This window comes from Sordaria macrospora, chromosome 3, assembly GCF_033870435.1.
Source record: "Sordaria macrospora chromosome 3, complete sequence".
NCBI lineage: Eukaryota > Fungi > Ascomycota > Sordariomycetes > Sordariales > Sordariaceae > Sordaria > Sordaria macrospora.
In genome coordinates this window covers 4411732-4437084 of record NC_089373.1, presented here as the reverse complement: position 1 = coordinate 4437084, position 25353 = coordinate 4411732, and the positions used below count along the sequence as shown (strand labels likewise).

The 25353-nt window shown below is 52.7% G+C and overlaps 8 protein-coding genes and 2 non-coding genes across 10 annotated transcripts; 4 read left to right on the top strand and 6 right to left on the bottom strand.

Annotated features, from left to right (window-relative positions):
• The first annotated feature begins 15 nt into the window (after window positions 1-15).
• On the top strand, window positions 16-5637 carry SMAC4_01145 (uncharacterized protein). Its single transcript, XM_066089545.1, has 3 exons — window positions 16-873; window positions 947-4122; window positions 4179-5637. Exons 1-3 carry the CDS (start codon window positions 495-497, stop codon window positions 4944-4946), a joined length of 4323 nt encoding a protein of 1440 aa, XP_065946591.1. The 5' UTR covers window positions 16-494; the 3' UTR covers window positions 4947-5637.
• Window positions 5638-5700: 63 nt separating this feature from the next.
• Window positions 5701-5852, bottom strand: SMAC4_13526. Its single transcript has 2 exons — window positions 5815-5852; window positions 5701-5736 (listed from the first exon to the last, which is right to left on the bottom strand). It is a non-coding gene; the product is annotated as a tRNA-Asn (tRNA).
• Window positions 5853-6483: 631 nt separating this feature from the next.
• On the bottom strand, window positions 6484-8955 carry SMAC4_01144 (uncharacterized protein; the record flags this gene model as incomplete). Its single annotated transcript, XM_066089544.1, has 1 exon — window positions 6484-8955. The coding sequence occupies one exon, from the start codon at window positions 8953-8955 to the stop codon at window positions 6484-6486; it is 2472 nt and encodes an 823-aa protein (XP_065946590.1).
• Window positions 8956-10268: 1313 nt separating this feature from the next.
• Window positions 10269-11660, top strand: SMAC4_01143 (uncharacterized protein). Its single transcript, XM_003350201.2, has 2 exons — window positions 10269-10739; window positions 10801-11660. The coding sequence occupies exons 1-2, from the start codon at window positions 10320-10322 to the stop codon at window positions 11407-11409; spliced, it is 1029 nt and encodes a 342-aa protein (XP_003350249.1). The 5' UTR covers window positions 10269-10319; the 3' UTR covers window positions 11410-11660.
• Window positions 11661-11942: 282 nt separating this feature from the next.
• On the top strand, window positions 11943-14709 carry SMAC4_01142 (uncharacterized protein). The gene is made up of 2 exons (XM_003350200.3): window positions 11943-12473; window positions 12535-14709. Exons 1-2 carry the CDS (start codon window positions 12175-12177, stop codon window positions 14471-14473), a joined length of 2238 nt encoding a protein of 745 aa, XP_003350248.2. The 5' UTR covers window positions 11943-12174; the 3' UTR covers window positions 14474-14709.
• A 10-nt stretch (window positions 14710-14719) lies between these two features.
• Window positions 14720-14790, bottom strand: SMAC4_13525. Its single transcript has one exon. It is a non-coding gene; the product is annotated as a tRNA-Gly (tRNA).
• An 885-nt stretch (window positions 14791-15675) lies between these two features.
• On the top strand, window positions 15676-17079 carry SMAC4_01141 (uncharacterized protein; the record flags this gene model as incomplete). Its single annotated transcript, XM_003350199.1, has 2 exons — window positions 15676-15894; window positions 15946-17079. The coding sequence occupies 2 exons, from the start codon at window positions 15676-15678 to the stop codon at window positions 17077-17079; spliced, it is 1353 nt and encodes a 450-aa protein (XP_003350247.1).
• Window positions 17080-17639: 560 nt separating this feature from the next.
• Window positions 17640-18454, bottom strand: SMAC4_01140 (uncharacterized protein; the record flags this gene model as incomplete). Its single annotated transcript, XM_066089543.1, has 2 exons — window positions 17640-18157; window positions 18229-18454. 2 exons carry the CDS (start codon window positions 18452-18454, stop codon window positions 17640-17642), a joined length of 744 nt encoding a protein of 247 aa, XP_065946589.1.
• Window positions 18455-19586: 1132 nt separating this feature from the next.
• Window positions 19587-20752, bottom strand: SMAC4_01139 (uncharacterized protein). Its single transcript, XM_024655174.2, has 2 exons — window positions 20592-20752; window positions 19587-20358 (listed from the first exon to the last, which is right to left on the bottom strand). Exon 2 carries the CDS (start codon window positions 20298-20300, stop codon window positions 19911-19913), a length of 390 nt encoding a protein of 129 aa, XP_024511090.1. The 5' UTR covers window positions 20301-20358; window positions 20592-20752; the 3' UTR covers window positions 19587-19910.
• A 2306-nt stretch (window positions 20753-23058) lies between these two features.
• Window positions 23059-25198, bottom strand: SMAC4_01138 (uncharacterized protein; the record flags this gene model as incomplete). Its single annotated transcript, XM_003350196.2, has 3 exons — window positions 23059-23390; window positions 23446-23557; window positions 23617-25198. 3 exons carry the CDS (start codon window positions 25196-25198, stop codon window positions 23207-23209), a joined length of 1878 nt encoding a protein of 625 aa, XP_003350244.1. The 3' UTR covers window positions 23059-23206.
• Window positions 25199-25353: the final 155 nt, after the last annotated feature.

The following is a 25353-nucleotide window of genomic DNA, read 5'->3' as shown; positions in this document are numbered from 1 at the left end:
TCCTTGCTCTCAACACCACCACCACCACAACAACGCCTTCACCTCAAGCTCTGGTCGCCGATCCTCGACCACGTCGCATCGTCCCGGACTTTATAGCTGTCCCCCGGATCCCCAGACCTTTCTTTCATGGTGGTGCAATTGTACTAGCACACCGACTTGCAGCGAGCACCGCGCTCTCGACTTTGTGACCTCCAAGCACCCAACCAACTTGGAGACCTTGAGCAAAGAGAGGGCAAACGGAGCAAAAGCGGCAAAACAGCACCACACCGCGGAGAATCGAATCGCGAAAGCTGCCGTATTACGCTGCACCCTTGGAGCTCCGACTCGTGCCGACCCCCATATTCTATCAGCCTCCATCTGCGTCGTTCTGGAGCTTCCCCTCCCTCGACCCTCGCGTCGAACCCTGAACCGCTCTTGCAGGTGGCACCGAAACAACCATCCCGTTGCCATCCCACCATCGTCCTGTCGGCTGTTAGCATCACCTATCCGCCATCATGAATCCAGCCACACCTATGCGCCAAGTGCCCGGCGCATTCCTCAACACCCCCGCTGCCCCGAGGACCGATGATGCTCGACGCTATTTGGACTCGCTTCCTGAAAAGAACACTGCGAGGCCGGCGCTAGGAGGGTTTGGATCCTATAATGCTGGTGGTGCCGGTGTTGCTTCCGGACCCGTGACTGGGCCCGTCTCTGGCCCCGTTGGCGGCGCCGGTGCTGGACCTGTTGCTCCTCGCCCCGTGTCGCAGGTGCCTGTCCCAACGGTGCCAGCTCAAGCCCGCACAGATCTACCACCGGTTGCCAAGGCTGCGCGGCGCATCACTAATACCCTACTACGTGACGAGAACTACCCCGATGTTGACTCTTATGCTAGAGGTGAGCTACCTGTTCAGTCCTCTTGCCCGCATGGTTCCCGGTAGGACTGGCTAACCATGTCTCTTCCTTATAGCTGGCTCCTCCTCGGACTATGACATGTACAGCACCGATGACGCGCCCGGCGCCCCGTTCAAGAAGACTCACATGCACCCCATCCCCGATCAAGTCTTTGAGCGGTTAAACAGGGGAGAGGTCAACACGCAGCTCGGCTTGTTCGCCGACATCAACTACGCGTGGGCTGCTATTGACAGCTCCCTCTTCCTCTGGGACTATACCCACCCGAACCCCGAACTCATCGGCTACGAAGATGCCACAACCACCATTAGCGCTGTCGCCCTGGTGCCCCCTAAACCCGGCGTGTTTGTTAGTAACATCACCCATATCCTAGTCGTTGCTACGGGCACCGAGATAGTTCTGTTGGGCGTATCCGCGACACCTACCCCTTCGGGATCCAAGACCGTCTCCCTCTACCAAACAAAAATGGCAGTACATCGCGGAAGCACCGACGTCAGCATAATCGTCGGCACCGCGAGCGGCCGTATCTTCTTTGGAGGTTATACCGATACCGATATCTACGAGCTCCTTTACCAGCAAGAAGAGCGTTGGTTCTCGAGCAGATGCGCCAAGGTCAACCACACACATCCCGGCTGGACGTCGGTTGTTCCTAACCTCCCTGTGCCAATGGGCTTCTTGGGCCACCGTGATCAGGAACACCTTGTCCAGTTGGTTGTCGACGATACTCGGAAACTCCTATACTCCCTCTCGGACAAGTCCACCATTCGAACATACTTTATGGAGCCGTCTGGGAAACTGACAAAGGTTATCGAGAAGAACAAGGTCTCGTGTCTCAGTGATATGACTCACATGGTTGACTTGAACAGGAACCCATTGCTTAATGAGAGAGTCAGGATTGTCTCCCTTAGCGCCATCTCGTCGCAAGAGGCTTCAAAGTCTCACCTCATGGCACTCACCAATACGGGATGTCGCTTGTTCCTTACTGCAACAAGCGCGGCATCCTATATGTTGAACGCGTCAGCAAACCTTGCTCCTCAGAGCATGCAGGTCCAGTACATCAAATTCCCTCCTACGAGCGAAGACCAGCAGGTTCCCCTGCGCAACGAGACCAATACTGCTGTTGCATATGCGCCTGCCCCTGCGGCTGCTCAGGATCAAATGTCCGGTCTGCTTTCGGAAAGCTGCCTTGGTCAACGTTTTGCTCCGGGTTATTTTTTCGACGCAGTTCGCTCCAACGAAAGCCGCACGGACTTGCTCTTTGTATCAGCTCCTGATGTCGGCAGACTCAAGCAAAACGCCGTGCTAAGATATGTTGAGCAAGGAACTTTGATTCCCCTGGGCGATGGAAGCCGAGTTCTTGCTATCGGCCTTACTGGCAAGCCTTTTGCGGCTGCGAAGCAACCACTCGGATTCGGCAACGAGCTAGCTGTTCAGTTTGACCATACCCCAAGCGAGTTTGCTGTACTCACCAACACCGGCATTCATATCGTTCGCCGCAGGAGGTTCATCGACATCTTTGCTAATGCGATTCGCGTTGCATCTGGCGATGAGGACTTGGACAACAAGGTCAAGACCTTCACGACCATCAACGGCAGGGTCGAGATGGTCGCGGCTGCGTTGGCGGTAGCATGCGGTCAGGGAGGAGACTCCCGTCGCGCTGTGGACCCCCTTACCGAGGACAGGGCGCGGTCCATCTTTATCAACTATGGAGGTCAGCCAAAGCTCGCGGATGCAGATGTCTTGCAGGCGCCGGAGGACAACGTCCAGCTCTCGGCTCGCCATGATGCGCTGGTACTCTATCTTGCGCGCCTCACCCGCACGCTGTGGAAGTCCAAGGTCATTGCGATGGCTACGGATAGCGCTTCGGGTGGTTTCACTGTTGGCTCGGCCATTCCTGTTTCGAAGCTCATGACGGTACAGGAAAGTGTGCAACGACTAAGGAGGTTCCTTGAGCAAAACAAGAGTCTCATTCAGGGCCTGGCCGGGCCGTCTGATCGGGTCTCTAGCAGACAAGAGGAGATCGCTTTGCAGCTGGAGCACCAGTCGCTTCATGCTTTGCGCCAGCTGATGGACAGCGTGTCTGAGGGCATTTCCTTTGTCCTGATGCTGTTCGATGAGCGGGTAACCGACATCTTTATGCGCCTAGATGATACGTCCAAGCAGCAGCTGCAAAACCTCACGTACGAGGGTTTGTTTTCTCAAGACTCTGGAAAGGAGCTCGCCAAGGTTCTGGTTAAGGCTATTGTTAACCGCAATATTGCCAACGGAGCCAATGTCGAGACTGTGGCCGATGCACTCAGGAGAAGGTGCGGCACTTTCTGCTCGCCCGATGACGTCGTGATCTTCAAGGCTCAAGAACAACTGCAGCGGGCCAGCGAGTCACTGGGCAACCCCAACCTCATGCGCACTCTGCTTGCGGAGAGCTTGCGGTTGTTTGACCAGGTGGCGGGAAGCCTGACCATGACCAACCTGCGCAATGCGGTTGAGCAGTACATTAACCTCAAGTATTACGCTGGCGCTATCCAGCTGTGTTTGGTCGTCGCGAGAGAGAAGGACCGTGGAAACTCGGCTCTTTCTTGGTTCAACGAAGGCAAGCCGGCCAACGATCCCCGTGAAAAGGCTTTCAACGACCGGACAAGTTGCTATTCCTTGATTCACGAGGTTCTTGACCGCCTAGAGATTGCCTCAGCCTCGGAACCGGATATTGTAGACGGCAGGCCGACCCTCGCTGCCACCAAGCGGGCGGAGGCGTACAGCGTCGTTAACAGCTCGGAGGATGAGGTCTTCCATCTCGATTTGTACGATTGGTACATCGAGAAGGGTTGGACCGACCGTATGTTGGCCATTGACTCTCCCCATGTCATCACATACCTGCAGAGACTTGCCGCTGTTGATGCTCAGCACGCTGATCTTCTGTGCCGCTTCTACACGCAACGGAGCCGCTTCTTCGAGGCCGCTCAAGTGCAGGCTGATCTTGCCAAGTCAGATTTCCCTCTCGGCATCAAGGAACGCATTACCTTGTTGAGCAGAGCCAAGGCCAATGCCAGCGTCACCACTGTCGGTGTGAGTCGCCAGCAACAGCAGCTCCTCAACCACGAAGTGACGGAGCTGCTGGAAATCGCCCACATCCAGGACGATCTGCTTGAGAGACTAAGGGCCGATCCTCGCATAGCAGCTGATAAGCTCCCTGATATTGAGAAGGTTCTGGATGGTCCCGTCCAGGGCCTTTCTACTGTGAGTATTCCCTAATTAAAGTGATGCGTTACTCATTGCTAACATGTACCGTATAGCTCTTCAACGATTTCGCCGATCAGGCCGGATACTACGACCTCTGCTTGCTCATCTACAACGCTGCGGACTACCAAAACCCGCACACTATCAACGAGACGTGGGAGAATCTCATCAGCCAGATCCACTTTGAAACCGAGCAGAAGCAAGAGGCGTGGCGTCTCCTAGAGGCCGGCGAGGCATTGCCCGACGGTTTCGAGGCTCTTGAAGTTCCACCCCCCATGCCCTACGAGGCTGTCGTCTCCCAGATCCAGTCCATTGCCCACCGCACCTCCCTCGACAGCCTCATCTTCCCCGTCGACACTCTTCTCCCCATGGTCTGCGGCTACGCCATCAACAATCACCAGGACGCCTCGATCGGCGCCGACCCCTGCTGGCCCGTCGCCGCCTTCCTGCAGCTGGGCGTCCCTCACACCCTGATCGCTCGCGTGCTCGAGAACATGTTTGACGCTCAGGAGGCGCCCTTCGTTAGCAAACACAGAAAGTCGGTCGTGCAGTGGATCAACCTCGTGGTCGACTCGTGGATCCGCGAGATCGAGCACCGTGGCTCGGCCTCGGGAAAGAACGGCGACGGCGCTATCACCACCTGGGTCGCTGAGTTGCTGACGAGAGCCGAGGAGGCGCTGGTGGCGATCGCTGCGGGTACCAGGGACCCCGCTCAGGCGGTGAGCCTCACGGCTACCAGGAGGGACACTAGAGATTTGAAGAGGAAGGTGGAAATTCTTTCCCAGGCTGAGGCCCAGGGCAGTCTGTTGTTCAGCACCAGGTAGGACCAGGTGAATCCAATGACTCCCAAGACGCCCATGACGCCCAGTAACAAGAAGAAGCGGACGTCGTTTAAGGCCACGGTGGAGGAAATTCCAGATGGGGCGGAAGATTCGATGCTTGGTGGTAGTATTCCTGGAAAGTGGAAGAGGGGATTTACTTGATGTGGAAGCGGGGGGTGGCTGTGGTTATGAGTGGTCAGCCATTTTGGACCTTGAAAAGCACGGTGGTGTAAAGATGGCCTGGTGGCGAAGAGAAGGAAACTAGAATTACGAGAAAGCGATTGTTGCGCCACGGCCCTTTTCTAGCATATTTTTTGTTGAGTAAATTGGTCCGCAGTGGCTTTCGGTGTGGGTGTAGGTTTGGTTGGTCGGTCGGTTGGTTGGTTTGGTTAATGTGTACTGTACATAAACTATCTATCTGTTTTTTTTCCTCTCGTGTTTCCATCATTCCGGTATTCCAGGTTACCCCCGGCCTCTTCGCTTTGGAGATTTGGTTCATGATTGAAATGGTCGAGTTGATGCCTGTTGACATATGTGATCCTCAAGGTCTTCATGATGCTGCTCACTGGGTTTAATTACCCTTATGCTGTTTGGTCTCACCTTTTATCCGTTTCGAGGACATGATGCTGTTCTGTTATGCCATCGTAAACACTCACTTCTCCATGGGATAGATAGCAGACGCAAATGGAAAGGCAAAAGAAGAATTGAAAACATATGCAGACTGTGGTTTGAAAAGAAGGAGGGGGAAAAAAAGATTTGCGCGGTCCGAGACTCGAACCCGGGACCTTCACCAGGAGATTTGTGTTCAGACTGGCCCTCAGCAAAACGGTCTTTGACTGTGGTTCTATGGGAATTTCAACCCTAACTACCCAAATCGAGTGACGCGCTAGACCACTGCGCCAACCGCGCTTTTGTTTTCTTGGTTGCTTGTTGGGAAGGAGACACAAAAAGGTGCCCTATGTACCCCAAGCGACGGAAGGGATTGACTGGCGGCAAGCGAAGGCAGGAGCTGCAGTGGCAGAGGCGCGGGCACGGGCACGGGTTTAGACTTGGGATGGAAGGTGCAAACTTGGGAGGGGAGGAGGAAAGGAAGGAAGAAGGAAGGAAGGTAGGAAGGAGGTATGTACACCTCTACCTCTGTTGCCTGTGAAGTGGCTACCTACAGTAACGAGACAGCGAAAGGACCTAAGCTGTTATGGAACACCGTATTGTGGTAATAAACTTATTACTTTTTTCTTCTCCTCTATGTCATCTTGGTCGTAATCGTCGCCCTTCCTCCTCGTGAAGCATTATTTCCGACATTAGGTAAGCACGAACATCCCCACACAACTTTCTTTTTCTTTCCTACTTCCCTGCTCTCTTTCACTCTTTCCATTATGTGTACTCCATCCTCCTCATCTACTCCTCCACTCATCTCTAGGTACCAATTCTCTTCTCTATTACCAACAAAATTCTTGCTTCGCTCCTCCATCACCACAAAACTTTCCGAGCAACACAAACAACTCAATCATTTAACCGCCCCTCACCATCACCCTCATCTTTACTCACTCTTACCCTTGCCATCGCCGACGCCACCAATGCCAGAATCAGGGCTGTCAGAGACACTACAGACACTAGCTTGGTGTGGTCGGTTCTCCTTGGGGACCTGTGTAGGTGCAGGTATGTATTTTCCAGGGTGATAGGGTGATCTTGGCGAGAGGTTCGATGAATGGGCCGAAAGATTCGGCGAGGAGGGGAGTAGAGGTTCAGGATTGCCGACAGCGAGGACGACCGGTGAGTATGATCTATAATAATCTTCCGGTACCTGCTCTGTTTCTGGTTCTGGTCCTGGCTCTGGTTGCAGAACCGGTGATTCTCTAATCTGGTCGTCATGTTGGTGTTGTCCATGTTCCATTTCCATGAAATCCCTTTGGTGATCGGTGGGATCGATCTGTCGGTGTGATGAAGCCCTAGAATTGGAGACACTCCTTCGACTCAGCAGCCGCCCTTCCTCATCCAGCACCACAATCTCATCATCCTCTCGCTCATCCGGATCTTCTTGCTCCTCATGCTCCAAAAGGGACATGCCTCCTCCTTGCCCAGTTTGATCCACGTCCTTCTCCAAACTCAGCAGCTCCACAACCGACACTGAAACCGCCGAAGGTGATTTTGCACCTGAGTGTCTCGAATATGTCGATTGGCGCGAGCCTTTTCGTTCATGTTCTTTTTGTTGTTGTTGTGGGCTCAGCGCCACTCCATACCCACCCGACCCGTAAGCGGGAGACCTAGAAGACCTGTGAGATGGAGAGCCAGGCGGGTGGGAAATCTCTGAAATGCTAGCAAAATCCGTCACTGTCGGTGAGGGGGGCATGGAAGAGACCCTTGATCTTGGTCTTGATATTGATGAGTGTCGTGAAGCTGGACGGTCATCATAGTGGCTGTGGCTTTGGTTATACCTGTTGCCAGACCGGCTTGGGGAGTGGTGTGGTGGTATAGGGGACCGTGGCGGGTTTGATCGCCGTGAAGCCGGACGGCTGTAGGTCTGGCTATGGCTGTAGCTACGACTGTGGCGGCTTGGAGAGCGTTGAATCGGGGAGTGATGGGGTGATGTAGGAGACTGAGGCGGGCTGGAGCGTCTGGAGCGATGGGAGGCGTGAGACCTTGGGGGCGACAAGCTGAGCCTTGGCAGGGGAGATGGACGAGAGTGTCTGGACGGGATTGATGGATGGCGTGAAGCCTGTGAGCTTCTGGTTCGGGGATTTTTTGCGGAAGGTGGACTGGCTGAGCGGATGGCCAATGATGATGTTGAAGGGGATGCAGTATGCCCATGTGATGATGCTACCTTCGATCTGCGCCCTTCCTTTGACGACCCCTTTGGCGATGCTACCTTTGACCCACGCCTTTCTTTTGACGACGCATATGTTGGAGCCTTCACATAACGAACACCCGAGATTGATCTTTTTGGGCCCTGACGGTGGGATCCCACTTCCGAGCCCGCAGCTGAACATTGTTTATGCGAATCTGGTCTAGATGACTGCGCTCTCTTCGCATCATCCGCAACCGATTCTCGTATCGATGCTTTCGAAGCTCTTGACATAGTCCGGTGGCCTAGATTCACCGAGGTCGACTGCTTAGACCCAGCCTGGGAGGGTGCACTCCGCTCACTGGTCGTACCCGCTTCAGACATAAGCTTGCCGAAATTAGCTTGTGCCTCAGAAACGTCTTGTCGTGAGATCACACTGCCATTGGATTTTGGTGATTGAACGTCAACGATGTGCGGATCAGGTGAGTCAGGCGCAAGCCCATTTGATTTCGGTGAGTCAACATCGATGATAATCGGATCAGGTGGATCAGGTGCAGAACCTTCTGGACGAGGACCGCCCGAGGGATCTCCTCTAGGACCATGGGGCGGAGGTCCATCCCCATTCGGAGGTGGCTCATCAGGCGAAGAACCACTCGAAGAGGAAGAGCCATCCTCAGGAGTTGGCGTACTCGTCCTTTCCGGCGAAGTAACCTCCGCTACCGGCGGTGGTGGTGGTTCCCTCTTCCTCTGATTACGAACCAAAAAGCTCATCACATTAACCGGCCTCGTCCTATACACAGCAATATGCGGCGGCGTCCTCGGCGGCCGTGGCGGCGGCGGTGGTGGATCTGGACACGGAGGATAAGGTGGTGGCGGATAGATGTAGTAATCCGGGTGTTGTTGTTGCTGTTCCAAATGATATTCCGTCCCGGTATAACTTGCATCATAATCGTCTGATGGTGGCTCTGATGATCCTCCATTGTTGTGTCCAAAGTACTCTGGGTAATAATACCAGTAGCGTACCGAGCGTCTGGATGTTAGCTGCCTTGAAGAGCTTTCGTTTTGCTGTTGTTGTTCTTGCTCTGTGCTGCTGCTGCTTTTCTTGCTTGAGCCACGGGTGGTCCACCAGCAGAGAAGAATGATGAGTGCGGAACTGAAGGTGGAGAAGATGACGGCGAAGATGATCCAGCCGGCTTCGACGGAGGTTTTCTTCCTGGGTTGAAGGACCATAGTTTTGGGGATTGTAGGGTAAGTCAAAGACTCGGGCTGTGGTTGAGAGTCGGATGATCGGGCAAGCTAGATTAGCGTGCGCATGTCGATGTTCGTCAGTCGTTTTTGCTTGGTAGAAGGAATCACCGTGTTATTGATGCTTTGTGTTGGATGTTCCAATAATGCTTGTTCTTGCGGCCTTGTGTTAGCATTCGTCTGGTCGGTCGATCTGCTTGAAGTCGCTTCAACTGGTGTATTCGCAGAGTCCCTTCTACTTGTTTGATGTTCTCGACTGGATTTGTGAGATTATCGCCTCGAAAATCAGTAGTGTCCTTCATTTCCAGGAAATCCGGCAAGTCATCGCCAGATGTTATTCAAAAACCAACAAATCACCCGAAAATATCACAATTCCACATGTAACACGCTTGACATGCAGTTTGCGTGTGACGTTTCTATCGACGCCGCTTTACAAGCTTGTTCGCGCCGAAGGCCATGGTGGGGTGGTTTTGTATCGCCTTCATGAACTCCAGTCATTGTTGTTGGTGTAGCGAGTGAGGTGTTCGCAATCGCTTCTGATATGTCCACCTTGACGAGCCGGCGGGTTACAAGCCATGTTGTCCGTCACTCTTACAACACCCGTATCATACCAAAGCAAGCCTCGTTTTTTTTGCGACCCGTACAAGTTGTTGTTGGAGTCACACCTAGTGGCTTTATCTTTGGGCCTTTAACTGGTCTGTTGATAGCAGCCGCGTGGTATCCGTGATTCGAGGTAGGTTCATCAGGGAGTTACTGGACCCAGCTGCTTCTGTTAGTCGCTCTCGCGATTTGTACAAGGGGTTGATAAAACGTCTAGTATACGCTTGCAAGTCGGAGCTTGGTCGATTATTTCCTGGTTACAAGCGATAATGCGCTCTCGGTACCGAGGTTTTGTTGGATCACATCATGACCAGTATTGAGTGGACGCCCTTCATTTGACCGGCCGCATACCTTGACTTCAACAATTCGTCGATTTTTTTTGGTTCGGCATGTTGACATATTCGGCGATATCAAACCCGACAAAGACTACTCCCTACAATGGGTGTCAGGAGAAACCAAGTCAATAGCATATGTGGCTTGCAGGCGCAAGGTATGATTGAGTCTCCAACAGGATATATTGGTTTGATGTTTCACAGAGCCATCGGCCGCTGTCGCAGAATGATCTAATCAGTGCTTACTAAGCATGTAGCATGCAAGTTGCGGGGACCGCAAAGATGCCATGAGACCATTGGTATGCTGACTTCTATAAAGAAGGCGAGCCTTCCAAGCTTTCAAATGGCTCAGTTCCACGTAGTTGATCACAGACACTTGCCAGCCGTAGTTTCAGCACCCAACGGACCTTGATCAAGATGCCACCTCGTCTGATTTTTGGAGCAGGGGGCATTGGTACCACTGCCAAAAGCTTCACCTTCACATGGGACACTCCCGAAAAAGTGTCGGATCTTTTGTCGGTCTTGCAGGAGCTCAACATCTTGGAGCTCGATTCCGCCGCCGCCTACCCGCCGGGCAACAAATGGAATTCCGAGACGCTCTTGGGCCAAAGCAAAGCAGCTGAAAAGGGCTTCATCGTTGACTCCAAGGTGAACGCTGATCGTCCTCTGCCACACCTTGACGAAGAGCGCATCAACGTCAGCATCGGCCAGACCCTAGGCCTTCTCGGGGCTGACCGTGTGAGAGTTTACTATGCTCATGCGCCGGATCCGAGTACACCTTTGGAGGAACAGGCTAGGGCTTTCGATCTCCAGTATAAGGCCGGCAAATTTGAGAAGGTAAGATGTTTTCCAATGATTTTGACCGCGGCAAAGACGGAGCGACGCTGACTTTGGTTAGCTCGGACTTTGCAACTATAACACCAAAGACATGGAAGAGTTCTTCGCCATCTGCGACGAGAAGGGCTACGTTAAGCCGTCGGTGTACCAGGGACAATACAACGCTTTGCAACGGCACCCTGAGAAAAACCTGATGCCGCTGTTGCGCAAGCATAACTGCGCTTTCCATGCCTACAGCCCGGTAGCTGGCGGTTTCCTCACAGGCAAAGTCACTTTTGCTCTCGGTGACCCCAATTCCAAGGCGTTGGAGCGCACTCGATGGAGAGGGGCGAGCGCCTTGCCCTTCGCCATCGATACATACGATGACCCGGCCATGCACCAGGCGATCTGGAAGCTGAAGGAGGCTTGTGATGCCGTGTCACCGCAGATACTGCTTCAGGATGCTGCCTTGCGCTGGCTGATGCACCATTCGGCGCTGGCAGAAGGGGATGGCATCATCTTTGGCGCGAAGACAATCGACCAACTGCGGGCGAACGTGGCCGGGGCGAGAGCAGGGCCATTGCCCGATACAGTAAGGAAGACGGTGGACAGGCTTTGGGACTTGGTCAGGGAGAAGGAACAGGTGTGGCTGAACATGTCAGACCATCAAAGGTGGAAGTCAAAGGCGTAGTTGAAGCTGTCCTTGGGACTGTATCGGGAGCGTATCTCGGTGTTTTGTAGATGAGCAGTGATGAGCTTATTACGCGTAACGTAATTGCCAAGCTGCCAAGGCCAGCCAAGGCTGAGGTGGCCGAAGCGGGAGATGCAAAATTACGTTATGGGAACCAACGCTACTGTTAGTCGTTGTTAGGGAATGTTCTAGCCCGACTATATCTCCACTAACAGAAGTTGTCGCAGATGCGGTGCGTGATCTGAAACATAGGTACCTAAAGGTACTCTGAAGGAATGCCTGTGCAGCGATGCGGCACTGTAATGGAAAGCCAACCAATTCCACGACGTGGAAACATGCCTTTTGCAATGTTCCAATGAGCCGTCTTTCCATCAAAGACCCGATGCTTTGAGCGCCTCTTCCACTTTCTGTCTGATCGTCCACCTAATGCCAACCAAATCGGCTCCAGTCCAGAACATCAATGGATTCTAGCTCCACACTACATACTAATGGACGACCTCCCTTACTCCGTCCCTCCCACTGGGCCGGGGCGGTCCATGTTTCCCCTGTCCACGCTTCTCCTGGCCCTCCTGGTCCTCCGGGTTGTAATCATTACCTACTACTTTCCCCATGTTGCAGGGCAACACCATCGACGACATGCCGGTCCTCAGTTAGATACAGATACCCAATGCCTTGGCGCAACCGTCCTTTCATCTCGACTGATTCAACCCTCTCCTCTGCTTCGCTGATCTTGCTGCACCACCAACACCACCACCACCACCATATATGATGGCGGCTCCCAACAGCCACCCCAGCACACAACCCCCCGGCCACCCTTCACATCCCCCGCCCAAGGGCTCAGACCCCTTTCACGACAACGACGACGGTGGCAGCGAAGCTAGCTATACTAGTGAGAACAGCGACATTGAGCTTCGACATCTGCCCGAATCCGACAACGTGGCCCCCCTCTTCGGTCGCCGTGGGCGCATTGCCCCCGGCAGTACAGTTGGTCTCGATGCTGCCGAGCTCATATACTTGGCCGGTGACACCTCTCAAGTGTTACCCGTCTATGTCACCATTCATCGGTACGAACCAGGTTGGGATGGAAGAAGGAAGAACATGAGATGACTGACAGGAAAACTACAGGATCCGCCGCTTGGTGATTGCCGCCATCGACGACCCCTATACGCTCGACCAACTGCAGACGCCTCGTATGGACAACCTGATGGTTCGGCCCCTAGTTGAGAAGCTGTATAATCCCGACAACCTCTCGGTCGTTTACTGCCTACTCGCCAACCGTGTCCAGTTTCAGCGTTCCGCGACAGACGAGTCCCTGTATGTGGCTGTCAACAACTCTCGAGCCACTCTTTGCGAACTGCTGGCTACCCGTGTACTTCGACGCTTCCACCAAGACCACCCAGACCGACCTGGACTCCTGCTCCTCGCCAATATTCTGGTTTCTGGGTTCGACCCGTTCGATGCCGCGCCCGACCCGCTTCGCCGATACCGACGCTCCCTACAATGGCCATATCAGGACCGTGGTGGTCACGAGCGGAAGCTTACGGCACTCGAGTTGGCCATTTTGTCAGAAAGCAAGTTTTTGATCGGGTCTGTCGCATGCCAGCGCATTGTCAACGCTGTCTACCGCGGCCAAGTTGTGTACACCCCGCTCTCGTTTGTCGACATTCTACCGGATCACTACAAGTACCACCCTGTATCGCTTTACGAACCACGGCGAGCCTCGATACTCAACCATCGCCGACTAATCGTTCCTCGACTACGAAATCTGCTCGAACTTGTCCACTTCACCATCCTTCTAGGCCTGTATGTGTTGACCATGACACATCGAAACGATTTTTATAGCTCGGGTGCAAGCCCGTTTGGTGGCTACGAAGCTGCCTTTGTCATCTATACGACTGGCTGGGTTCTGGAACAGTTTGCCGCTCTGGTCGAACACGGATGGGAGGTACACGCTCAGAACCTGTGGAGCTTCCTCGATCTCACTTTTACCTTCATCTTTGGCGTATATGGCATTGTGCGCTTTGCCGAACTATGGATCTATCCGGAGGCTGACTACGCCATTCCCATCCTCTGCGTTGCCGCCCCGGTCCTACTTACCCGCATAGCCTTCAACCTCATGCCAGACAACATCGTCTTTATCGCCTTACACGCAATGATGCGAGATTTCACCCGGCTTACATTCATCGCCATATGGTGTTTCACCGGCTTCTTGCTAGGCTTGCTCTGGCTGATGCGCACGGGCGCGCCCCCGGACCCTTCCGATGTCGCCGCAGGCTTGGTAACGCCACAGTCCTCCATCGATGATCGTCCAGGCTGGGCTACCATCGGGAAATGGCTCTTGTGGATTTGGTTTGGTCTCGATGGCACCGGTATCGAACGGACGGCCGACTTCCACACCATCCTCGGTCCCGCCCTGGCCATCACCTTCGCTTTCCTCGGAAACACACTCTTCTTGACCGTCCTTGTCGCCATGCTCACCAACACCTTCTCCAAGATCATCTCTAATGCGCAGGCTGAAATCTACTTCCGCCGTGCCGTCCTAACCTTCCAGGGCGTCAAGAGCGACTCCATCTTTGCCTATCCGCCTCCGTTCAATCTACTCGCTTTGGCAGTGCTGCTCCCAATGAAGATGGTTGTCGGCCCAAAAATGTTCCACCACATCAACGTTGGAGCTATCAAGATCATCAACTTGCCGGTCCTTCTAATGATCGCGCTGTACGAGCGAAGACGCGTGTGGGCCAAGTCCGCGACGCCCAGTGCAAACGATGGAGAGGACAGTAAGTGGTTCTTTGGTCTGAATCCATATGCCGATATCCATGCGCTGTTCAGGACGGAGCCGCCGCAAGAAGTGTTGGACATGCTGGAGAAGATGGACGGAATTGTGGACGAGGAGCTGGAGGATATGGAAATCATGGGTCTTCGACGAGGCAGTAGAGGTATGGGTGACGGTCTAGGGAGGGTGTCGACCGAACTGGAGCTCGGAAGGCCGATGGAGTTTGATGGGACCGGCGGCATTGCAGGGATGCATAGAAGGAGGAAGCACTCCGCTGGAAGCGTCGTTTAGCGAATGCTGAGAAAATGAGAGGAGTTGTTTGCATCTGCTTCAAGTGGTTGTCAGACATTTATAGAGAGTCCTTTCATAGTATCCGGACACCTGCTTCTGCATTGTTTTGAATAGTTATAGACAAAAGGGTTTTGGTTTCTGAGAGAGATTTGGAGTAACAAAAAAGAAAGATACTAGCGCGCCAAGGGACAGAAAAGGGGTTCTTGGTTGGAGTGCACAGAAAGGGCAAAAAAAAGCCAAAAGAATTGCGCCAGCCGCGAATCGAACGCGGGGCCCATCGATGGCAACGATGGATTTTACCACTAAACCACTGGCGCTTTGATTGTTGTTGAAGGTTTAAGTGAAGATTATTGTCTTATGAATGTCCCTCAATGCAGGCTGCTCGCTTGTGCCTTGGAACCTGACATTGTGTTCTTGTTACGGCGACACGACACTCAGAACTTGCAAAGAAGGTTTGCATACGTTATTATTTTGGGCCACATACTTCTGTGATACTTGTAGAACAAATGTCTGACCCCGCTTCTTTAATACAACGCACCTACAGTTGTGAGTACAATGTTTTGTTCAAGAGCAGTGAAGTGAGTGAGTGTAAACTTGGCCTTTTTCACTACCTTTCAGTAAGTAGGTATATGTACTACGGTAATACATGAATTCACCTTGTTGTGCTTGAGTCCGGTCACTCTCAAGGGATGTCAAACTTCAGTGTTCCTTTTCCCTGCTTTGACTTCGCGGCTCGAAATGCTCAGGAGTGTCTTTGCATCAGCAATCCTCGGCTAGTGAGCGCGCATCGAGCACTTCGAAGGTGCCGGGCAGAAACTTGTGGAAGCCGCTGTACTGACTGATCATCTGAATATGCGTCACGCGGTCTTCTCCAGTTTATCCCATGATTGATGCAAGTCAAGTACTGGCATAACATACATACATGCCTACCAGGAGAAAAAGATTTACCGGATAACCGGGGTTGGCGGTGATTATGTACCAACCGGCTTGACGATCGTATATCCGATGTCCGATGCCCGCTGCATCTTTTATCTGTCAGTTAGCACAAGCATGTTGAAGTATACAAGCAGGCATGACCCCTCCGTTTTTCTTCAAGCCTTCTTCTTCTTTGCTTATCTTCATCCTCTTCCTACTTTTTATCCTCTCAAGCTACCCAGTATCACCTCTCCATTCTGTCTCCAACACTCAGGCATTTGCCAAAAATGCCAGCCCTCTCTTCCACGCGGTGTTGCCTTCCGGCCAAGACGCTCGACCGTATCATTGACAACTGCGATATGAAAACGAAGGTCACCCTAAGACCCGTCTCGAACCAGTTCCGCGCAGTTCTCAACGGCCGAACAAAACGTCTACAGATATACATTAACGACCACGTCTCTGACAGCGCCGTTTTTTGCGTCGTGTTTTTCCATGAGCTGGACAAAGTACGGAGGCGTATCGACCCGCCCTAATCTTACCAGCCTGTAATCTACCAGCGGTTCATCGAGAGATTTGAACAATTCGTTCCACCTAATATGGACCAACTCATGTTACCCGAAGTGAACGCATCAGATTTTCCGGAGCTCTTCATAGACGACCAACCGAGTGACGAGTTCCGCGACCCAGCTCATGAGGACGAGGAAGGCGTTCCAATGGACGAAGACGACGATCACGATCCATTTCCTCAGAATAACGAAGACGCTTTAGTTTACGAGGCAGTTTACGATGACGAGGAAGGCGCTACATTCTATCTGGACGGGGAAGACGCTCCAATGTACAACGAGTCTCCATTTCCCGAGGATGACGAAGACACTTCGATGTATGATGACGAGGAAGGCGATCCATTCTCTGGCGACGAGGAAGACGCTTCAATATACGACGATGACGACAACGATGACGACAACAACAACGACGACGACGACGACGACGAGGAAGTCGGCCCATGGAACTTTCCTGGCCATTGCGCTCCCCTGTCACCGAAACAAGTCAAGACTCTCCGAGGGATGCTTCCGATGGACGCCCTGAAGCTGGAAGCAATCAAGGCCCGTTTGGATAACATTAACGAGTTCGTCGACAAGTACCTTTGGAAGTTGCGAGGCGATAAATTCTGGACACGCTGCCACGAGTTTTGTGGCCCTGGCGTCTATGACGGGATATGCAATTTTGCTGCAAGATATATTCGGAGATTGCTAGCCACCACTGCCGGAAAAGCATCGTCCGCGGAGGGTTCTTTCTCTTCATTGGAGCGCGGCTTTTTCCAGACCGACATCTACCGGTTCTTGATCTGCAAGTCCAGTCGTCTGGGCCACGTCATGTTAAAACGTAACGAGAAGAATTGCAATGGTCCAGCCGTACTTTGCAGGCTGGATCGTAGGGAACCAACTCCTGGACTTGTACTTCGTAGGCGGGACGATCTCAGTGGCGCTCTGGAATTCGATCACGTCCTTGAGGAGTCAAAAGTGATGAGGTATTTTGAGTTACTGTACGCACCCTCCCAATTGGACTTTCTTGTTCGAGGGATGCTCTCGGAATGTGGTACTATCCCGCGTAAGTTGCTCCTTCCCAGGCTTTTGCACTTTATTTGGTCCCGCTTTCACACCCGCAAGAAACTCTCAACTACCTCTACGTAGTTCTACCGCACAAGTTCTGTCAAAAAGGAACCAGCCCAAACTAACTTGAATGGATCGATAATAGCAGACGTATTGCCACACTTAAAATCTTGGACTTCTTGTAGCTAGGTTGTAATGGCTTGGTGCTTGATTGCTTTTTGTTCGGATTGAGAGGTCAGTCAGACACGGCCATCTCTCTGAAAAGAAAGGCCAGTATCTGGCCAGGGTTTTCCGCGAACATGATGGCAGAGGTACTACGCTCCATATTTATTACGTTGTACACCAGGCTACATGTATTTTAGACACCAAATAGCATGACTGAGGCGGTAGACCTATATCTCACCAGATCATGCAATCAATCCACCTATTGATAATGACAAAACCCCCCATATCGCACGGCGTTCTCGTGATAACTAACATGCGTACAACCCGCCTCCGTTCCATTCCCCCGCCGTTTATCATTTACCATAGGTCTTCCAAAACACACCAAGCCTCTACCATACATCCCCCTCTCTCTCTCTCTCTCTCTCTCTCTCTCTCTCTCTCCCCAACCTCCTACGCCTGCAATGTACCCAACCAACTCACCCCGTCCAAGAATCATACTCCTCCATCAACTGGTTGTACCTAACCCCATTCGGGAACTTCTCACTTCCCAGATGCGTCGTATGCGCCCACGGCTTCTCCTCGCACTCGGCCCTGATGCTCTTGCTGAAGCATCTGCTCCAGCCGTTCCTCTTCCATTTTGTGGCCACCTCCCTCCTCGTCTCCGGGTGCACCAAATACGGCATCTCGCTCATGTTATCGTACACCGTCGCCAGCTGGATCAGCTGACCCAGAAAGGTGATGGTGCCGACGGTTCCCTGGTCCTGGTGGCGGATGATGGCCTCAGCGACGGCTTCGGCTTGCGACTGGGCACCGCCCAACTGGTGCTGGATCAGGTTAATGGCGATGAAGCCGCCTTGGAACTCAAACGACAGCTGGGTGCTGGACCGGTTGGCGGGGGTGGTGCCGATGTCGTGGAGGAGGCAGGTGAGGGCGAGGGTGGAGGGGGAGAGGGAGGAGGCGTGGGTGGGGAACTGCTGGCGGGCGATGATTGTTGCTTTTGTTTGATGTGTTAGTATTGTGCTCAGTTTCATGCTGGACGATGGGGAGAGAGTCTGGCTGAAGTACCCCAATGGAAAACTCGCATAGAGTGGTTGTAGGTCTCGATGGGAAGCTTCTCCTTGGCGTATTCTTGGACTTTGGCTACGATAGGATCATCGGATGGCCACACAATATCGTCGAGCGAGACGGGAGTCGGCTCGTTGAGATACGGCTTTCCTTCGAAGATGGCATCGACATCGACAGGCACGGCAGTCCAGCCATGGAGGGCGACGGTATCGGTGTTGGGGCACATGGTGGTGATGTTTTGTTCTTGGTGGATGACCTTGGCAGAGAAGCAGAAATATTATGAGACTCTGTTGCCTCTTCTGTTGCTCTCTGGACGTTGGTATTTATTTCTTTCAGACTTTGTCGAGGCAACCAAAGATGATATATCTCAAGTCCAACGTCGATCCCGAACAATTGACGAAGCTGACTCACTGTCTCCGCTACTCCACGCGGATCCGCCGCTCCCGGTGAAACAATTCTCGTGGCACTTGAGGTTTTTCTAGATGTACGTAAGTATTCCGCAAATAGTCGAGGATGACACGCGGTCGAACAAGGTTTATGGCGGCCCGGATTGACGTCGTGGTGGATTCAACAGCGGTGTGGGTACGGGTAGTGACGGTTAACTCGGCGAGACTGCCGTGTCGAGTCTTTCAGAGCAGTGTTCGATGTATTTCATGTCTCCGTCAATACGCCCTTCTGTTGACACGCGATCCCTTCATTCCCTGGGACTAGACATGTAGTCCTTTTCGTCCAATTCTTCGTCCGATTCCAACGTTGTACAGCGTGTAAAGACGACATCGTCATCAATGTCGTTGGAGAGATTTGTCATCAAGACATCAGCCGGCAGCTTGCAATAAGTATTTATCATCTGAATAGAGAGGGTGTTACAAAGAGACTTCTGTAACAGGCTAATAGAAGTGTGGGGATTAGGTAGCTCAGTATCTAAGTGCCACAGCTAGCTGTTATAGTGGACGCAACAGTGGGTTCCCCAGGCCGCGTCCAATGCGTACCGTGTGGGGACTCCTAACTGCCCTGTTTGAGGGCGGATGACTTGGTGATGTTTGCAACCTTTTCCAATTGCAACGAGATGTTTCCGCGGAGCGCGAAATCAAGCCGATCTTCTGCAATAGTAATGGGTATTTGGTGGGGAAAAACTGTCAGTCTCCTCGCAAGCCATCCTGCCCGTCCTTGAGCCCTCGGGTTTAGAGTCACAACAAGCCGTTTGCAAGCGACCTTACCTACGTACACATAAGGCGTAGGGGAAGCAGGGCGGAGATGCATTGTTTTCATCAGAAGGAAAATCGTATAGAACACATGGAAGAGGTATCAAAAGGAAGCTTAAGGAGGGTGGAAAATCTCCATTTGAGTGATCCAAACTGGGTCCAAGACCCGAATTGCTGCCTCCCATGTAGTAGGTAGGTGATTATGTCCAACTCGTCCTTACAAAATTCCCCGAAGCTTGCTTGTCTTGTTGATGTCGAAACAAATCCTTGACTCTCAGGCATCCCTCTTTCCAGTTCCCGGTCCCAATCTCACATCAAATCCAAGTCGCCCTCTCATTCCATGACGGTGGCCCGTGATTTTCTTCCAAGCAGGCGATCAAGCAGTCACCTGTTCCCACCAATATCGCATCACCTCCCACGTCCAGACAGTCCTTGCCTTATGCTTCACAGTAGCACGCCTTGCAAGTCTTCATAAAGTTATTATGGAATCCCTGGGCGTCGCAGTAAGCGTTTGCGTTGCTGGCCATGCAAAGCGCGTCGAGACGCGAGTCGGGGCACCTGGGCTTGCCGTAGTCGACTTGTACGGTGTTGACCTTGGGTGTCGTGGGGCCCTCGGGAGCAGTCTGGTCGGCGGCGGCCTCTTGAGGTTGGGCGGTAGGCAAGGCGAGAGTGCCGCTGGTGAAGACGCCCAAGAGGGTGATGAGGGTGATGGAGGTCTTTTGGGGTGGAGGAGTTAGTTGTTGTTTTGTCTGGTGAGTGGGATTGGGGATGGACGTGCTGAATTGGGGTGAGGTGTGGGTTAGAGAGTAGGAAGCGGTGATCAGATAGGATGAGGTTACACGAGAAGATATGTACTGTACTTGCCTTCATTTTGACGACGGGTCGTTAAGGAAGAGATAAATGTTTGCAATGAAGGCACTTGAGCTTGCTAAGATTGTGGTTAGGTTCAAGTCTCGTCGATCAATCGCACGGGTTGTACTGGTATCCAAAAATCTAGATGGTACGGAATGAGGGGTTTGGGTCGTATAGAGAACAGAAGGTTGGCTGAGTTGAATGTCTCAGGACGTGTCGTGTATTGTGTTTCGTGTTGTTGCAGATGTCGTGGAATGGGAATAAAGTATTGGCTGGGGATGATCCGCGGGGAGAGGCAGGGAGGCTCACCTAGTGGACACACGGCTGGTTTTAAGGTATAGTGATCGACGCTGTCAGGTGTGATGATCTTTTCCCCGGAGCCACCTTCGTAGGCTGGTGGTACTGGGAGGAGGCTTTTATATCCAAGAGGATGGGAAACCGTGGTTGCTTTTTGAGATACACCCTTGTTAAGAAGAAAAAAAAAAAAAAAAAAAAAGCCAAAACTCCGGACTAAGAGACCAGATGATGCACGGCAACCTTGTTCACGATGCTTGCTTAGGATCGAGAGCTAAGCCGTTGGGGTTTAGAACTTTGATAGTCCCAATTTTTGCGCGTAGAATGGAAAAAGATGAAACCAACCGCAAGCGCCAGATGTGATCCGCCTCTTTTGATACCTGTTTAAGGTTGAAGAAGCAAACACTGTTGGGTCTGATGACTGATGCCAGAAAGCCGAGTAAAGCGGGAAAAGAAGGGTGTCTGAGAGGGAAGTAGGCAACAGAGTTGATGGTATGATACACCGGAAAGAAGGTGAGGGATGGTGAGAAGACTGGACGACACTTCGACTTTACTCCACGTCAAACCGGAGTTCCAGCCGTGGCAGTGTGTACGCTGGTCCCGTACCAGAATTCGGTTCCGATGGGTGACTATTAAGGTGACAGCATTTATACATCAGGAACATGTCTCAACCCACTCAAGAGTGGCAACTCCAATTCCCGGGAATCTTGAGACCTGCCGCTGTAATGGAATGCCACCCAAGGCATGGATTGGGGCGGCGGGGAACGGTTGACCGAGGGAGGGTAACCCGGGATTTGGTAATCCAGTAGGAGCAGTGTCCTTCGCTGAACCAGGGACCGAAGTAGATGGATGACCACGGATTTCCGAATGGAAAAAAGAGCCTCAATAGAGTAAAGACATCGGAACCGAAGACTGCCATCTCGTATTCCAGATCGAAGTGTCTTGGAACCGCGCCTTTGACGTCTTGCTGTTGATCCCCCGGTTTGGACACAGCAGACTGAATTCACATGTTTTAGTTCGATTTCAAGCAGACCGGGATGAAACATGCGCGAAATTCTGGCTTGAACTGTTCGAAAACAATGCGTATGTATCTCACCAAGGGATGTGTTAGTTGTGCTATATATACATCTGCCAAGTCCTTGAGAGACACAATGAGCAAGGGATCAGCCGCATACCTACAGCTTCGAGAATGAGCGATGTGGTCTCCTCACGATAATGTGATGCTAATTTGTACTTTGTCAATGGTGTCCGAAATGGAGGTCTTGGAAGATGGGCATTTACGCAACATCTGTCTGCCAATCTCGGACGAGGAACATGCCAGGACAGCTAGAATAGGAATGATAATCAGCAATCTCACCTTCCGCTTGCCTCTTTCTATCACGTTCCCCTGATTCCATCTACCCCGCCGTCGGTACCTGAATATCTGCGGAGAAGCGGTAGAACCATGTCATGTCTTTCTTAGGAGGCATGTATAGTGCCATGGTTCCAGCTGTTCGAAGGTTTTGGTCATTTAGACCGTCGAATTGTGCGGGGTCGTCATTTTTCGACCAGTTGCTGACACTGGGCACGTTCAACAATATCTGAGCATGAAAGCGGTAACAGCTGAGTGATGTCAACGACTGTGCAGAAATCCATCTCCGACGGAAAACAAAGGGGGCCATATGACGAACCCTGGACGCGACGCCCTATGCGGACAGCGGGCTAGATGGCATGCGTTGCCGAGAAACAAATGCCACGTTTGGTCGATATGTGGTCCGTCGAATGATAGGCCGTCCCGAATAATGCACAATGTGTGTTCGCTATAGGATTGGGGGCCGGGGCCGGTGCCGTGTTCGAGGGTCCAATGGATGCCGCCTGTAGAATAAAGTGGTTTTGTTAATTATCCATATTCACCCGTGTTGACCTCCGGAAAACGCCAGATTAAGTACCCATCTACCTGGTGTTTCGGTCATGCTTGATGACGGGCAAATGGAGAATCTTTTTCTCGTCAACAGAAATGGGCATTGAGGCTTTGGTCCTTTGACCGGGAATGTAATGCGTAGTGTCCTCAGTCCTCAATTCGAGCGGTAGGTTGCAAGAATGAAAAAAGTTTTCGTGTTCTCTGGGACTGGAAGGAGCAATGGCCTCGGGCTGGCGAGGAAAGAAGTGAAAACCGTCCCTTCCCGCCCAGCTATTATGACTGCGGGGTCATTACGTCCAACATGCTCGGGTCCGTAAGCCGAGCCAGCAATGGCCGGAGGCGGCTTTGAGCAAAAACGATTGACGGGACCGTGGGGGTTATTCCCATGTCTGTGCCCGTATGAAGCTACGGTAATGGTTTCGGCGTGAGGCGAAACGGAAACCACCGCCTGTTCTGATAATACTATTTTAGTAAAAAAAACGTGGCAGCTAATCTCGACCCGCGATGCGTCTAGACCACGGCGCATCCAAGCGATGTCAAGTCAACAAGGCTGCAGATGCCTTGGCACATGGCAAGTATTGTCGAGCGAGAGACGGGAACCAAGCATTAATATATATACTTGTATATCTCTATATTGTGGCAGTGTAAATGCATAAGTCATCGTAATCATCGATATCAGTATCGTAGTGTTGTTGCGTAAACGTACCAGCCGTAGACGCCTCTTCTTCTTCTAATCCCATATCCAACTAACAGCTCGCACCCATCCTTTTGTCTTGCCTTCTTCTGGTTCTTCGAAAATGGCCTCTTCGGCTTGCTCGAAAGCAATATCGAGTGGTATGTCGTCTAGTGATACAACCTTGGTCTTCTTGTAAAATTTCCATGCCAGGTAGGCAATGAGGACAATTGGGATGTCCCTAATCGGTCGTTAGTTTTACTGCGGCTATGACGAGGGGAGAAAGGTGAACTTACAAGTAAGAAGAGACAAACGTGGCGGCATCCCAGTTACCCTTGGTAAAGACGCTGAAGCCTCCTGTCAGGAGAATGACGATGCACATGAAGAGCGCTACTGGTGAGCTGTAGACTGCACCCCGGAAAGTAGTTAGCATCAGATCTTGGATGGAGCTCTCCGACAAAACTTACCAGTCCACCAGCTAGACCATGGCAGCCTAGTATACGCGATGCCTTGCCTGTCCATCGCCTTTCTCAAGCGAATGTGATTCAACAAGATGGATGACCACGACACCAACACTCCCGCCGAGGTCAGGCGTACCAGCCACCAGAACACGTTAATAGCGCGCTCCGACAGGCTCATAAAGCTGAGCGACATGAACCCTCCAAACAGGAGCACACACATGTACGGCGTCCCCCACGACGTAGTCCGCAGGAAGATCTTGGGCGCCTGTCCCTTCAGTGCCAACCCATACAACACCCTCGTGCCGGCCAACAAGCTCTGGTTAGACGCCGACCACGCCGAAGTGATGACAATGGCATTAACCACCGACGGAATCGCCTTGATACCCGCCGCCGAAGCCGCAATCACAAACGGGCTCTGCGCAACGCTATCCCCGCTACCATCCAGCCTCGGATCATCGCTCGCCACAAGCATACCCACCACCAGCACGGCCAGCATATAAAACAACACCACTCTCGCAAACACGCGCTTGCAAGCCCTGGGTATCGCCTTCCTAGGGTTCCTCGTCTCGGCCGCCGCCATCGCCAGACTCTCCACGCCCGCGAAGCTGAACACCGCGCCCGTCATAACCGACCAAAAGCCAAGAAACTTCCCCCAATCGCCCGTAGCGATATACTCCACAAACGGCCCCGGACTCTTCCAATATCTAAACCCTATCCTTTCCGTCCCCGGGATCCCGCCCAAATCAATAACCAGTCCCAGCACAATCAGGAAAACGACCAGCACCACCTTCAGCATGGCAAACACAAACTCCACCTCCCCAAACACCCTCACCAGCGCCATCCCCACGCCCACCGTCACCACGATAAAAAAGACAATGAACACCGCCGGATTCACCTTTCCCTCGGTCCAGTACTCAAACAACACGCAGATCGCCGTGATCTCACTCGGTATAGACAAAACATTGCCATACACCAGGTTCCAACCTATAGCAAAGCCCCAAGCTGGATCGACCAGGAACTCGGCGTGTCGTACGAAGCTGCCTGTTACCGGGAGAAGGGAGGCGACTTCGCCCAAAGCGAACTGGACGGCGCACACGATTAGGCCGATGATGAAGTACCCTAGCAATGCTCCCAATGGACCGCCGCGGGCGACGGCGCCCCCCAAGCCGAGGAAGAGGCCGGTGCCGATGGAGCCGGCGATGCCGAGCATGGAGAGGTGGCGCTGGGCGAGGCCGCGGGTGAGAGAGCGGGATTCGGTCGTTGTTAGGAGGTCGGCTGCGTGTCCATCGCCTTGGTCTCCTTGCTGGGACTCCAAGATGGGTGAACCCATGCTACCGTTGTCGTCGGAGTCGTATGCCAAGGGCTCGGGATCGAGGTAGGTCAGGTCTGCTGATGATCGGGGACTGTGACTATCGTAGCGGTTGTTGTTGTTGTTGATGGTGTGGTAGTTCATCGTCCCGGCCATTGCTGCTGCCTTGATGTTATTGCCGCCGCGCCCGCTGCTGTTGATGGTGCTGTTGCTGTTGCTGGTGCGGAGAAGCCCAGCACGGGAAGCATCGTCCCTAGAGGTACCACCTGATGGCGCCATTTTCCGTGATGAACCGCCTGTGACTTTGAACCCAGATAATTCCCGCCCGCTTCCGAGTTCCTTTTTCGGAAAGCCGAGTGTGCGGTGAGTGAATGTGTTCAGCGCGGTGACATGGGGTTTTGTATGTCGTGCTGACTGAGTGACTGTTGCGGTTG

Bases quoted from the DNA above. Each gene is read 5' to 3' on its own strand.
- SMAC4_01145 (XM_066089545.1), top strand. From the start codon at position 495: ATGAATCCAGCCACACCTATGCGCCAAGTGCCCGGCGCATTCCTCAAC. The intron at 874-946 runs GTGAGCTACCTG...TCTTCCTTATAG, and splicing joins TGTTGACTCTTATGCTAGAG to CTGGCTCCTCCTCGGACTAT. The intron at 4,123-4,178 runs GTGAGTATTCCC...TGTACCGTATAG, and splicing joins CCGTCCAGGGCCTTTCTACT to CTCTTCAACGATTTCGCCGA.
- SMAC4_01143 (XM_003350201.2), top strand. From the start codon at position 10,320: ATGCCACCTCGTCTGATTTTTGGAGCAGGGGGCATTGGTACCACTGCC. The intron at 10,740-10,800 runs GTAAGATGTTTT...GACTTTGGTTAG, and splicing joins AGGCCGGCAAATTTGAGAAG to CTCGGACTTTGCAACTATAA.
- SMAC4_01142 (XM_003350200.3), top strand. From the start codon at position 12,175: ATGATGGCGGCTCCCAACAGCCACCCCAGCACACAACCCCCCGGCCAC. The intron at 12,474-12,534 runs GTACGAACCAGG...GGAAAACTACAG, and splicing joins GTCTATGTCACCATTCATCG to GATCCGCCGCTTGGTGATTG.
- SMAC4_01139 (XM_024655174.2), bottom strand. From the start codon at position 20,300: ATGAAGGCAAGTACAGTACATATCTTCTCGTGTAACCTCATCCTATCT.